Source organism: Acromyrmex echinatior, chromosome 12, assembly GCF_024713525.1.
Source record: "Acromyrmex echinatior isolate Ae372 chromosome 12, ASM2471352v2, whole genome shotgun sequence".
NCBI lineage: Eukaryota > Metazoa > Arthropoda > Insecta > Hymenoptera > Formicidae > Acromyrmex > Acromyrmex echinatior.
The window spans coordinates 9,963,574-9,978,275 of record NC_141863.1 but is presented as its reverse complement, the minus strand read 5'-3'; the positions used below and the strand labels follow the sequence as shown (position 1 = coordinate 9,978,275).

Here is a 14,702-nt window from a genome sequence, read left to right as displayed (position 1 = left end):
TGATAGGTTAATTTGTTAAATTAGAATCTGGAAATTCTTGTTCTACATATTTCGTGACAATTAGCGGTGTAACATTGTTGTACGGAGCACTTTCACATAACGAAAAAACATGTTTATATATAATTATATCATACGACGGTTGAATTTAATGTCAGCTATGTGTAATTCTGCGTTTTAAGAATATTGTGAATTTACTGAAGATGGCCAGATTGTGGCCGAAGCGTCTAATGTTTTATTATTGTAATGATATCACAAACAATATCTTGTGGTTTTTTATGCTTTTCTTTTCATACGTTTTTGATAGATATATGTATATATTAGGTGTTGGAATTAATTCGTAGCGTTTTTTAATGAAAGAATGTTATTTATTTCACATGAGCATTAAAAAATACATTAATGAAAGTACTTCCCATCACTTGTAAAACGCTACGAATTAATTCCAACACCTAATATATATATATATGTATATATATATATATATATATATATATATATATATATATGTGTGTGCATATAGGGTGTAGAAAAAGTCTCGGATCCCTTTAATATCTTGAAAAATAATCATTTTTGAGAAAAATGTTTTATACAAAAGTTGTAAGGTTGAAAATGATCTATTGTCTGATCAATTTGACCTTGAATGGCGCCACCAAGGTCAAGTCAAATCTTTTTAACGAAACACCCTATTTTTGATTTTAGAATCTAATAGTTGAGATTGGGAGCTTTTCCAAAACACTATAATAAAGCCTCTTTTTAATCAATACTTTTCAAGTTATGAGAGTTGAAAGTTACGGAATTGTCGCGGCATTAGCATTACCTAAGCTAAGGTGTTCGTATTTGATGTGTTTTTTTAATGATGCGAGGATGGAGTGGTCATAAAAGGTCTTACATAAGTGATAAGACTTTTCAATCAATCTTTTAGAAATAAAGATAATGGTATATCTAAATCAATTATCATTCGTTTGAGCATTTGTCATTCCTTTAACCCAACTCGCCTTATCTACCAGTTTTTAGTTATTTTCTCTAGACTCCACCGGGATCTGGAACTTCATCAAGTTATATCTCTGAATAAAAAATGTATTTTTAATTTATCATATGCAAAATTGATATGTGTAGAGTAAGACAAGAAATAAATAAAGATGAAACAAAAAATATTTTATTCTTAAATTACATCATAAAAAGTTAAAGTCTGAATTGCAATGAAAAATCATTAGATTACGTCATATCCCAGTATGGCGAACTAGGATTAAAAGAATATTATATATTATAGCAAATACTCAAATTGGTCATCAGATCACCAGGAGATCACCCTCCGCAGTGACAATGTGCTAGATGATTATAAAACTTAAGGTTGCATTTCTACAGAATTCGCGAGGTATGATTCTAAATTCATTTCGTTGATGTAAATCATTAAGATTTCGAGGTTTAGTATTATAAATTTTTCCCTTTAAATATCCCCACAAAAAATAGTTGATTTAGATCAGGCGATCGTGCTGACCATGTAATGTAACCCCTTCTTCCATCTATTCGGAAAAACTTCATTCAGATATTAGCGTACTCGTAACCGTAGTGAGGTAGCGCTCCATCTTGCTGGAACCAAATGTTATTGAAATTTTGATGAGCGATGTTTCGGATTGCCGGAACTATTTCATTATTTTTTGAAGCATGGCTAAGTAATTGTCAGCATTTAAATTATCTTCAACAAAGAAAGGCCCAATAATGGCTTCATTTAAAATTCCAGCCCATACGTTGACTTTTTGCTGATTATGAGTATGTCCCTCGTACATCCAATGAGGATTTTCATCGCTCTAATATTTGCATTATGTCCATTTACATTCTCGGTTAGCTTAAAAGTAGCTTCATCTGAAAAAATAATGTTGACTACAAATAAAAGATTTCTATCGATATTTAACATCATACTTTCGCAAAATTCAATGCGACGATCAAAATCATAGTTTCTGCGCCAGATGGATCTTATATGGATGACATTTCTCCTTTTTTAGAATTTTATGAACTAACATAGGATCGATGTCGTGTTGTTGTGCAACTATGCGAATTGAATTACGCGGATCTTCGATAAAAGACTATAGAACATTAATCTTTTATCAGGATTTGTTGCTATTGCTGATCTACCTTGTCTATTATGGTCTTTTACGAAACCCCTTGTTTCAAAACGTTGTATAATACGAATAACAGTCGATTTAGGTATACCATTGTCCTCATTCCTAAAAGTTGAAAAGTTCTATCACATGTGCGTAAGATCTCCTACGATCACCCCATCCTCGCATCATTAAAAGGGATATACGCTCCTGTTCAGTAAGCATTATAAAATATTTTAAATAAATACTTTATAAACAAAGATAACTATGAGGCGATAAGCAATCTCAGAACGGAGTATCACGAAACAGTATACCTTCTCAATCGCAGGTCACAGAAAGAGTGAACTTGACAGGAGAGCTCTCTAGCTTATGTAGTCTCCAGCTTTATTAAAAGGGTGGGAAAGAAGGAGAAGGGATGGAAAGAAGTAGGAGGGAAAGGGGGGAGAAGAAGGAAAGGGTAGGAGGGAGGAGGAGATAGAGATATTTGCGGGCACATGCATGACTCATAAATCCAGTCGGGCAATCTCTACGTAATACCTTAGATAATGCTAATGCCGGCGGTTACGTAATTTTCAACTCTCATAACTTAAAAAAGAAAAGTATTGATTAAAAAGAGGCTTTATTATAAAGTTTTAGAAAGCTCCCGATCTTAGCTATTAGATTTTAAAATCAAAAATAGGGTGTTTCGTTTAAAAAAATCGATTTGATTTTGACTTGACCTTGGTGGTGCCATCCAAGGTCAAATTGATAAGGTCAGTCAATAGATCATTTTCAATCCTACAACTTTTGTATAAAACATTTTTCTCAAAAATGATCAAACTCGTTTTTTGAGATGCTTGTCTTCGCCTAGATGTAAACTCTATGGATGCTATTTAATGCTAGCTCAATAGGAATATTAATAAAAAAAGGATACTACATCCAACGAAGCCAAAACATATTCAGGATCAAAAACAGTACTATTTAAATGCTCAACTAAATGTCTTTAATGTAACTAGGAACTTTTGGTATACTATCATTAATTAAATTATGCAAAAAAAGAGAAAAATAATATAATGGACTGTTAACAGATGACACAATCACTCTCAACGGGTTACTATCCTTATGTATTTTAGTCAAAGCTCCAGGTATAACACCATCAGTTGTAAGCAATCTCCGATATGTTTGTTTGTCAATAAAATGATTCCATCTCACCAACAAAGTGCGTAAATCCTGAGTCAATTTTTTACTTGGATCTTTATTAACAGTAGCGTAAGTGTTAGGGTCTAAGAGAATTTCCTCCATTTTTGATACGTGTCCTTGTCCAGAGCAATAGCCTTATCGGCGTTTGTGATAAGTATATTGGGATGGTTATTAATAAATCTTTTTGTTATACGTAATCATTCTAAAATCAGTTTGTCAGTAAAAGTAGGAGAAGGAAAATTATTATGGAATTTATTGAGTATTGGAAAAGAATTATTCCTAATAAAGTTAATAATATTATTAGGACGACCAATTATTATTTTCAATATAAATTTTATAAATTCAATCAAGGTACTGTCTTTATTATTTATTGATAGGAAGCCCAAATTTTTCACCGAGTTGTAACAAGTATCGAACCTCTAAGGGAATGTCAATGCCACTCAAGTTGATAAACCATTTTTCATGTAAAGTATCCAAAGGAGGCGCCTCATTAAAATTATCGGAATTAATATCAATTCTTTCAAACTTAGAATGGATATTATGCGAGAACTTATCGACAACAAGTTGAATATTTGAAGGGTAATCATTCGTGTTGTTAGAAATAACATAAGAAATTGGATTTTAGATTTCGATAATTTGAAATTTTTTCGCAACCAATCTATTTTTTTATTGATTCTGAACATTTGTTTAGAAAAGTGAGAATTGATGATATGATCCAAATATTTAAAAAATTGACTAACTACAGAGAATGGTAAAATGTCAGAAATTGTGTTAGAAAGGAAGAAAATATCGTTTCTGATTAAATACAAATGGCAGTAAGCATCTCTCAACTCCAATCGTGTAATTGTCTTTACATTGTTCAGTTGAATCTTTTCAAGTCTTTTATACGTCAAAGACGTATTTGTCAAATTGGGAATATTAGGACTCACATTAAGTTTATTAATTCTTGCTTGAAATTAGAATTAGTTCCTCCACATTTATATAAACTGACTAAATTCAATTGTTTTTCATTATATACAATAATACTTCGTATAAAAGACTTGAAAAGATTCAACTGAACAATGTAAAGACAATTATCAGACTAAACTCAATGTATGAATGACGGCATTTACACTTTCTCTATCGACATTAATAACTCTTTATACATGTCTTATAATATCAAAAATAATTTTTGCCTTTTTCTTTTAATTTTAATTTTATTACTTGCGACTTGTTTTGTACCTTTCTTTTTATTATTTGCGACTCGATTTGTATTTTTCTTATTATTTTTATTTATTCCTGTCGTTAATTTATTATTACAATTTGTACTTGCTAATAGAAACATGTCCTTGTTCACACACACAATTCGGAGGAACACATTGTTGTCAACTACAATCGTTTGTTTGGCTTTCTTTCAATTTGGAGCGAGTTTTATAGTTGATACTGTGTCCGAAAGCGAATTTTTTATTTAATTTTTATATATTTTATTTACGTAACATTTCTACTATTATCTTGTCGTTATATTGAAAATCCAACAGGATCGAAACGTTTGTTTTTGTTCACTTGCTGACTGTCAAATTAAATTTTACGTTTTTTGATTTCATGACATGTTTTATTTTATTTTTTAACTATTTAATACAAATTGTTATTTTATGTTGATTGTTTTAGGCTCATAGCCCTTTCTTTTTATTTATTTTAATTTATTGAGCCTTATTTTTATAATTGAATATATATATATATATATATATATATATATATATATATATATATATATATATATATATACATACACAATATATATGAGGTCCTGAATGTAAATTTAGCAAAGTCTTATAATGCTCTAGAATTAAAAAGTTACAGATGTTTATTATTGATTACATATTTATGATTGGGGTTGCAATCGAGGAGCGTGCTATCAGCGCTATTGTATGTTATATTCAGAACGATAACTGCTCACGAGTGAGCAATGTCGTTCTAACTGTACCTATTATATCTTTCATCTTGTTTTACACCTAAGGTTATTTCGATCAATTCCTTAACTTAATCAGCACTATTTTATCAAGTAATAAAACACTATTAATTAATTTATTAGAATTATATTTAATATATTGGAAAAAGATTAAGAACACAAAAAGAATTTACTGAATCATGTAAATGCTAAATCATGCGGGGATCATATAGATTAGGTTGATATATATATTTTTTTTAAGTGATTGTAATCTATTTTTATTTCCTATAATTCCAAAACTTTAATCCATGGTTTGCTATTATTGACTGAAAAATTTATTAATATAGTTAAAGACTCAGATTTAAACTTAGCCTTTTTTGGTCTCAATAAATTGGTAAGCATGATCAGAGCTCAAAAAGATGTTCTTCCATTAATAAGTAGGTAAAATGTTGTATATAAAGTATCGTGTAAAGATTGTGATGCAACTTATGTTGGACAAACTAAAAGGAACTTGAGCACAAGAATTAACGAACATAAAAGCCAATTACGCAAGAACAATGGAATTAGATCTGTCATAGCTAAACATGGGTTGTAGCATAATCATGCGATAGATTAGAAGAATGTCAAAGTGATAGATAGAGATATCTTGGAAAGAGATTAGTATCTGAAATGGTACACATAAAATTGCAAATGAATGCGCTCAATTTACAAATGGACACCGAATTTTTTTATCATGGGTACACATCAATTCTTGATTAATAATCAACATTATGTTTTTTAAATAAATGTTATATATTTTGTAACAATAGTAAATATAATAATAAATTGACGGGCGATTGAGAGCTAGAAATAGGCAGTAGTTCTTAGATGCGTGTAATTAACAAAAGTATATTCTAAAAAGATCTTACATTAATTTCATAAGAAATTTCGTAACAATCAGTATCGGACGTTTCAGTTTCATTTGAGCCATTATCAGTGATGTCAAACAATGGATGTGAACATTATTCGCATCCAAGAGAGCAGTCGGAAAAGTCTCTTCAATTTCAAATTTTGAGAAGTATCATTGCTAATTAACTGATTAGTCAAGTGAGAACTGGCGATACATCAATATAATTTCATTAGGTAATGATAAAAATTAATGAAAAACTTATTTATGATTAATTAAAGAAAACTCACCAGCTGCAAACTTTGATCACACATAACGTAAAGGAAGAAAAAATAGATAGAAATATCTCTTGATGAATATAGAATTGAAACGTTCTTTAAGACATAAATATAAATATAAATACTAAAGATGAGACATGTGTCACGAAATACTTGTAACAGTGCAGTATTATTTAATTTGTTAACATTACTCTCTATGTTCTTGATTAACTCAAAGCAATCTTTTTAATACTGTAAGAAGATAATGAGAAATTATTGCCTAGTAAACATTGGATATTATTTGAAATGACCATATTAGAAAGGTTGATGAATCATTTATTTTTTATTGAGTTTAAAGATGACAAACCGATTGAGAGCTAGAAATAATGGGATTTTGTATTTAGATCTTACAAATCTTGACTTGTTAAGAAGAGCTGTTCACATGATTAAATGGAGAATTACTGGGGGTTGATTAATTGCGCTTACATTCAGAACAATTACATTTAAATTTTGGATTAATAAATCTAATGTACTATGAGATGTAAAATATCCGGAATCGTACTATAATTTCAGTGGCGCGTACTCACTTCCCGATATGTCAATTCTATAATTTTTAATAACAATATCACGTTATAACACAGTTATAATACTATAGATCTGTTTTTTATTCCTGCATTCTCTGAACTGGTGTACATAATACAACAAATTGAAATGAAACAAATTTATATTTCTTTCACTTCAACTTATTGCATCGTCCTTACAAAAAAATATTATTGGAGATGACTGAAAAAGCAGCCGAAACGTCGGAAATATATATACAGGTGAAGAATAAAGAAGAATTGTAACGTACATTAATAATAACTGTGTACTAGTACATTATTATTAGTGAATAATACACTATTCATTCTAATATACATAGTTATTATTTTACATTATATTAAAACTAATAGAATTAGAGCTAACAGAGTTAAAAACAATATTACAAAAACAATAAGCAAGTAAGAATAGAATTAGAGCTAACAGAGTTAAAAATAATATTATAAAAACAATAAGCAACTAAGAGCTAGTTATTATTAATGTACGTTACAATTCTTCTTTATTCGTTCTAATAGTTTTTCAATAGTTTTTTCGCGAGTCCAATAATATTTTTTTGTAAGGACGATGCAATAAGTTGAAGTGAAAGAAATATAAATTTGTTTCATTTCAATTTGTTGTATTATGTACACCAGTTCAGAGAATGCAGGAATAAAAAACAGATCTATAGTAACTGTGTTATAACGTGATATTGTTATTAAAAATTATAGAATTGACATATCGGGAAGTGAGTACGCGCCACTGAAATTACAGTACGATTCCGGATATTTTACATCTCACAGGTTAGGATAGTTAACATGAGATGCGTTCCATATCGCACTAGCTTTATCTTTTTTTTCCCTGGACACCATCCCCTTATTTATAGAGTTCGGGAGTTTTCCAAAGGTGTTCCGAATAATTACTGCTCATCATAATTATCTCGGGCACCTTTGAAAAATTTCCAGACGCCCTAAAAAGGAAGACGGTGTTTGAAAATAGGATGCATGACAGTCCTACGAATGATATATTTTCCTGCGTATGATATATTTTCATTCTTTAATATTTGGTGAACAATGTATTAAAATAATACATTATATGCATCATACGAAATGAAATGGAACGCATTTATGGAAAATCACATTATAGAGAAGTGCACTTACTTTTAACCTCAGTGATAAGTTGAGATACCCTCATTATTTCATATTTATGTGTTTTTCGGATTTCTTTGTCTATTACGTTTATTAGAATAAATTCTGTACAAAATGTATGTTGCTAAAAAATAATGGGACAACTGCGTACAACATACAACGGTTACTGCGCTGCTGTAGGGTAGTTTCCCCACATCAGGGAAACAATAGGTATACGTTCGGAGAGCCAATGAGTGTATTCAATACTACAATCGCTCACTCAGCGCTTAGTGAGTTCTTGTCTTTGATTGACATATTTCGTTAGATTTAAAAATATAGACCAAACAGGAGCTCACTGAGCGCTCAGTGAGCGGTCATACTTGTAGTACTGAATGCACCCACTAACGAGACACGTTCGCGCGGTTCGCGCGTAACTATAAACTTAGCTATGTGTGTTAAGTATTGTATTATAGCTGTGTGAAACATTTTTCGTAATGTATGCGCATGGGTAAGGAATTTAGGTACGTCTGACATCTTTTTAAATGTCTGTACTAATATGCTTTTTTTCAGCTAATAAAGTTTCACGTCACAATGAATGTCCTTTATCTATAATAGCCAGAACTTAACAATTATACTAATAGTTTTTACAATTAACAATAAATTTGATTCAGCTACTGAAATTTATGCCAAATGAAATTTATGCTGAAAATTATGCTGTTATTGCCAAGTCATTTTTTTCTGCATCATAAACAATTCACATATGCGGTTTAAAAACAAAGATTCTTAATATTTATATTACGTCGTAAGAAAGAAAAACGTTGTTTCTTTATTGTACCGATTATTGCTAAGAATATTACTAAGGCCTCGATGATCTAATGGCTTAGGACGCTCGTACGGAATTCAAGAGAATTTCGGGTTTAAGTCCCGGCCGAGGTAATATTTTTCGCAATAATTTATCAACAGTTTCAATATATTAACATCTTTATAATTTATTATACTTGAGGTAGCATCAAATTATTAAAATTGCTTGTCAATTTAATTAGCGATTACTAGAGTAGTTTTAATTGCGTTTATAATCCGGAAAAATTTGGCGCGCAGTTAAAAAAGACTACAGTATGTATGCAAGTACATATTATATATAATGTATATTAGTAATTTAAGATTGAATTATTTAAAACAAGGGAGATCCAGTTTCGACCGTAATAGGCATTTTAAATTTCTAGTAATAATAAATTCTTTAATTATAGTTACTTATAGGATGCGTCACCAAATCAAACAATTTTTTTAAACAAAATGTTTTTAATGAAAAATTAAATATTACAAAAAATCCTTTTACATGGCACTTGGAGGATCCCTGTAAAGCACAATTATTCGATATATCCCATTAGCTTAAATGACGGCCTCTATTCTCGATCTGAAGCGTTCGCACGCACGCTATAATATAGCACTGTCCATGCCGACGAATGCTGCCTCAACAGCGGTTTTTAATGACGTCACATTGGGATGCCGAGACTTGTTTGTGACCCTTTCAACTACGTTCCATACGTAGTAGTCCAAGGGATTTAAATCTGGGCTTGGAGGCCAAAATGGAAGCTGAGACGAGCAACTCGGCTTGTCCTGGCAGCCTCAGAGAGCATTTGTCGTACCTTTAATGTGTATGATTTGTATCGAAGGTCCTCCTCGGCAATTCGACACATTGTTGGCTCGCTTACACCAACAATCGATGCTAATTTTTACAACGATTGCCCTAGGTCATCCGAAATCAACGCTTGAGCCCTTTCAACGACTGCGAGGGTCCTCGCGGTGCGTTCTTTCGAATGGCTCTTCTTCGCTGGCATACTGGAATCTTCGTTGAACTGTTCTAAAGCCGTATATTTTGTCACATAGACGGGTATCCAAAGAATCGAATTATTTCCGTTGCTGAGTACCCAGCGCGAAGGCCTTCGATGATCGCGGCTCTTCGATTATACTCCCCCTTGATTTCAACATCGTGGCCATTTTGAATATGACTGTTTACTAGAAACATCAGGTTTTCTCGAACGCCAACAACAACTTCTGGCGGAAGCACAATATAGCGGAAAATTTAAATTGAAATTTGTGCGGATTTTGGTGAGGCACTCTGTATATGTATACATATATGATAAATTCAACGTCTATATCATGTCATTATTGCAAATACTTATTGATGTGTTAAAATTAACGTCGAATATATGAATAATAATGATGAATTAATTATCCAAATTATATACCTTACGCTATTTACTTATACTTTCCGTTAACATAGTGTGTTTTATGTAACTTCGATTATCATATTATATGTTAATGGTGACTATTGTTCATTCTTTCATTATTACTTTTATCAAGCTTAATGCGTAAAGATTATTGTAAATTTTTTCTTTTATATGTTTAATTATGAACTGATGAAGACTGTGAACCGAAACATCTTATATATTATTGTATCATATTTATTATTTTATTAAATTAAATGTTTTACTTATTTAAATATCTTATTTGCTTGTTTCTTGGTTTTCTAAATCAGTATATATTTTTTGCTTTTTGCAAACCAATGAGTTATTTGACTTAGTTGTTTGTTAGGTTAACCTTTAGTTCTTTGTACTTATTTTGTAATGTCTCAGCTATGAGTTTATTTGTTTTAAACTTTATAATCAAATTTTATAATTGCGATTATAATCTGGCCAGCTTGCTAAATTTTAAGGATTACGATTTAAAGGGATGCTGGAGTGACCAAATTGTTGGGACATTGCGGATCGATATAAATTTTCGAATTTACTCAACGAAATCAAAATTCCTTTTTACAGAATTGCTATAGTAGACTTTATACTAAAATCGGAAAAAGTAAAAACTTACATTTTTCAACTTATAGATCTGTACTTGACGTAGATGTTTCCGTAATACAAAAGTTTTACAGCTCTTTGGACAAAACAGTTCAGCACCCAACGTTCTACGTGCACAAATAATATTGAATTTATGAAATTAAGATTAAAAGCTTTATATCGATCTACAAATTACGTATATATGAATGCTGAACGAAGATTCGGAATAGTAAACAGAGCAGTAATTGTATCTAGCAGTAGGTATTCGATATTACAAGAGATGTTGCAATATGTTAGATAAGAACAGATGTATGCGTTTGAGTGAGACAAAACGATAATGTAAAAAATTAATTAAAAATGTTATCGATTTTTTAAATTGGAATTTTAAAAAATCTAAGTTATCGATCAAGTTCAGCCGTATTCTCTTAAGGCATCAGAAATTCTTTTTACTGGAAAAAAAGTTAGTTTAGAACTTGAACAAAAGGTTAAAAGCTTTTAACGTCTATTGTAGACTAAGGGTCGTATTCCTGAAAAATATTGCATATGAAAATGCTGTAATGTATGTTATGTATATCTTATATAGGTTTCTGTAGCAATTTCATATAAGATTTTTTAAAAATAAGGCTCTAGGTCTTAAACGAAATATTTATCGCTATTATCTTAATCTGGGAATAGTCGCTTATTGGGTCATTGATTTTTACAGTCTGAGGTGTAAGGGGTAAACGTTCCAGTGACCGGACATGTATCTATCAAGTTCGGATATTTGCAAAATTTATTATTATTAATCTCAAATGTTTTTTTAAATATAATATTATAATTTAATTGTAATTTTAAAATATAACTAACTTATAATATTGTAATAAAAAGAGCATTTGAGATTAACAATAATAAATTATGTGTAAGTGTCCGGCCATAGATACATATATGTCCGATCACTGAGACGTTTACCTTAAATAAATTTGATCTACTTAAATCTATTTTCTCGCTGTTGAGAAAATAAGACGTAGGTTGATATTTATATCGGTTTTTATAATTCACGATGAAATTATTGATTCAGCCATATAAAAATCTCTGAATTGGCTGAACGGAATCGAAAATTTATAGGATTTTTACAGAATCTTTTTTTTAAAATCTGAAGCGCCACTATGGTCTAAGTATTGAGATGTTGAACTAATACATATATATTATAATTTCAAACAATTGAATTAATTTCAGAAATGATAATTATGTGTCAATATGGTTGTCGGCATTAACGCAATTGATCTGAAATATTAATAATCCCCCCAAAATTTCCCAAATTAATCTTAAAAAACTGTAATAAACTTATTGCGAAAAATATTGCCTCGGCCGGGAGTCGAACTCGAATCTCTTGCATTCCGTGCGAGCGTCCTGAGCCTTTAGATTACCGAGATCTTAGGAATAATTCTTCGCAATAACCAATATGTATAGAGAGTAACGCATTTTTTCAGCGCGCGTGTATAAACAATAACAATGTGACGCTTCGGATTTTAAAGTAATGTTATTTAACATAAACAGTCTTGTTTCCTATCTTATTGTTTTTACAGAATCTTTTTACAGGATTGAAGTAGACGCAAAATTATATTATATATAGGAAGTGGCTTGAGTTTATACTAATTGTATTATAAAATAAAAAAAGTTAAAAATTTTTTTAATTCATAGAACAGTACAGATTGCGGAGGTTTTGTATTAAACAAATGTTGCCACAACTTGACAGTTCTAAACGCCATTTTGAACTAAGAAATGGTAAAAAAGATTACATATTTTAAAAATGTTTATTCTCAATCAAAATTCCAAATTACAAACTCGTATTAATGTCTATACTTTAATTCTGAAGAAGGATTTTGAAATCTATATAAAAGTTATATATGTGCGATATTATTCTACGAACATTATTATGTTTAATTGGTAAAATAAACGACTTCTGGATTTCCTTAATTGTATTTAAATATATCAGTATTGCATCATAATAAAATTTATCGATTCATTTATTATATGCACGATACAGGTTCAAAATTTATCAATATTTAATGGTTTTATTGTTTCAGTTGCACGAGATGACAGCGTCTTATTCTGAGATATCGTTTGATTCGCAATCTTCGCCACCCATTTCCGAATTGAGATCACTCATTGATTCTCCAGATATTGACAGCGGAAAATTTCTAGATGATAATTTAGAGCAAATAGGAGGAGCTGGTCATAGGCCGGATCAATTAAATTTGAGAAGTAGAGACGGCAGTCCAACAGAAATCGACGATCTCGATCCACCGAGTTATCATAAAGCTATAGGTTACCTGCAGTTGGAGGGAAGAGTAATGCAGGATGGAGATATGGTGTTATTTGTAACTGAAGATCTGGAAAACAAGATCAAATTGTCGAGTCCTGTAACTAAGAAAGGAGACACTCCATCATTTCCGGGATCACGAAGTTCAACCCCATGCTTGTATAGACAAGCCTTAACTCCGCAATTACCACCTCTTGATCATAATGTATTAAACGAATTAGAAATGGAAGCTAGAAAAGTTGCGACCTCTGTGGACGCACTGACCGAAAATTTAGCTGCGATTCTACAAAACGTAAGTAACTGTCATTAAGTCTTATTTTGCCACGTTATATATTTAAAAATAATTCGTTCTTGCTTCCAGGCTTCGGCTCTCACAGTCGGTTGTTTAGAAACATACAGAGATGCAGTGTGTAAGACTTGTGACGCTGTGGATCATAATATAAAATCAATGTATCAATTAATGGCTAAGTGCGAAGAACTGTCCAAATCAATGGGATCAATTTATAAGTTAGCAGAGCAGATGTGAGTATATATTATCGAAAATATTATTCTTTTAATTCAATTCAGGCTCGTGAGAAAATATTAATATTAATTTAAAAAAAGAAATTTAGTTTTAATTAAATATTAATAACATCCTGAAAAATGAAGGATGAAAGCGAAAGAGAAGAGACTAGAAAGAAGTTTCTATATCTATTAAGCTAGAATGCTAATATGAGTATAATCACGTGAGACAAACGGAGGATTCAGTGCTCTTTTTGCGTGATCTCTTTTTAATTTTATTGCTCTAGCTATCTTTAGCAAGAAATAACTTTTTGTTAACTTTTAATAGTTTAACTTTTAATAATTTAAGTTAGAATGCATATTAAAAATAATATAATAATACTAACATTATAATTTAGTGCTAATTATACAGGGTCCGGCAAAATGATCTCCCACATTTTAATCTTTAATAAAAACGCCATTGTAAATGCTATTTAGATTTTATTTTTATTAACTGAAAATTTATGCTATGCCATTTGTTTTTATTGAGTTTTAAAAATTACAGAGTCCAAGTGGCGACCATTTTTTTCGATACACATTCGAAGCTGATTTCTAAAAGTTTCCATCACTCGAGCAATAATTTGAGGCGATATTCCTGTAATTTCTTGGCGTATTGCTGCTTTCAATTCGTTAATGGTTCGGGGGTGGTGTTGAAAAACCTTCGCTTTCAGGTAGCCCCAAAGGAAAAAGTCGCATGGGGCAAGATTGGGTGAACGCGCAGGCCACCCAACGTCTCCACGTAACGAGATTACGCGTCCTGGAAACATTTCCCTTAAAACGTCCATTGTCCTTTTTGCCGTATGAGCCGTAGCTCCATCCTATTGAAACCACACATCCGAATGTTCAAGTTCTCTAAGTTTTGGTTCCAAAAAATTGCGTAGCATCTGACAAACGCAAAGCAGAGGCATATTTAACAGCTGAACGGTTAGGAGATCGTTCAACTGCTTCTCTTACAGCTGCAACATTTTCAGGTGTCCGAAC

General features: G+C 31.1%; 1 protein-coding gene and 1 long non-coding RNA gene across 7 annotated transcripts in view; one reads left to right on the top strand and one right to left on the bottom strand.

Moving 5' to 3' along the window:
- BORCS6 (BLOC-1 related complex subunit 6) overlaps nt 1-14,702 on the top strand; it is a 142,217-nt gene that overhangs the window by 25,420 nt on the left and 102,095 nt on the right. For all 6 annotated transcript variants that reach the window (XM_087412105.1, XM_087412104.1, XM_087412101.1 and 3 more), the window contains 2 exons: nt 12,946-13,473; nt 13,543-13,703. In XM_087412105.1, coding sequence (XP_087268231.1) covers nt 12,955-13,473; nt 13,543-13,703 — 680 coding nt within the window. In that variant the 5' untranslated portion in view covers nt 12,946-12,954. The remainder of the gene's footprint in view (nt 1-12,945; nt 13,474-13,542; nt 13,704-14,702) is intronic.
- The window catches only part of LOC147907857 (uncharacterized), a 60,766-nt gene that overhangs the window by 24,574 nt on the left and 21,490 nt on the right, over nt 1-14,702 (bottom strand). The gene's annotated exons all lie outside the window — the stretch shown is intronic.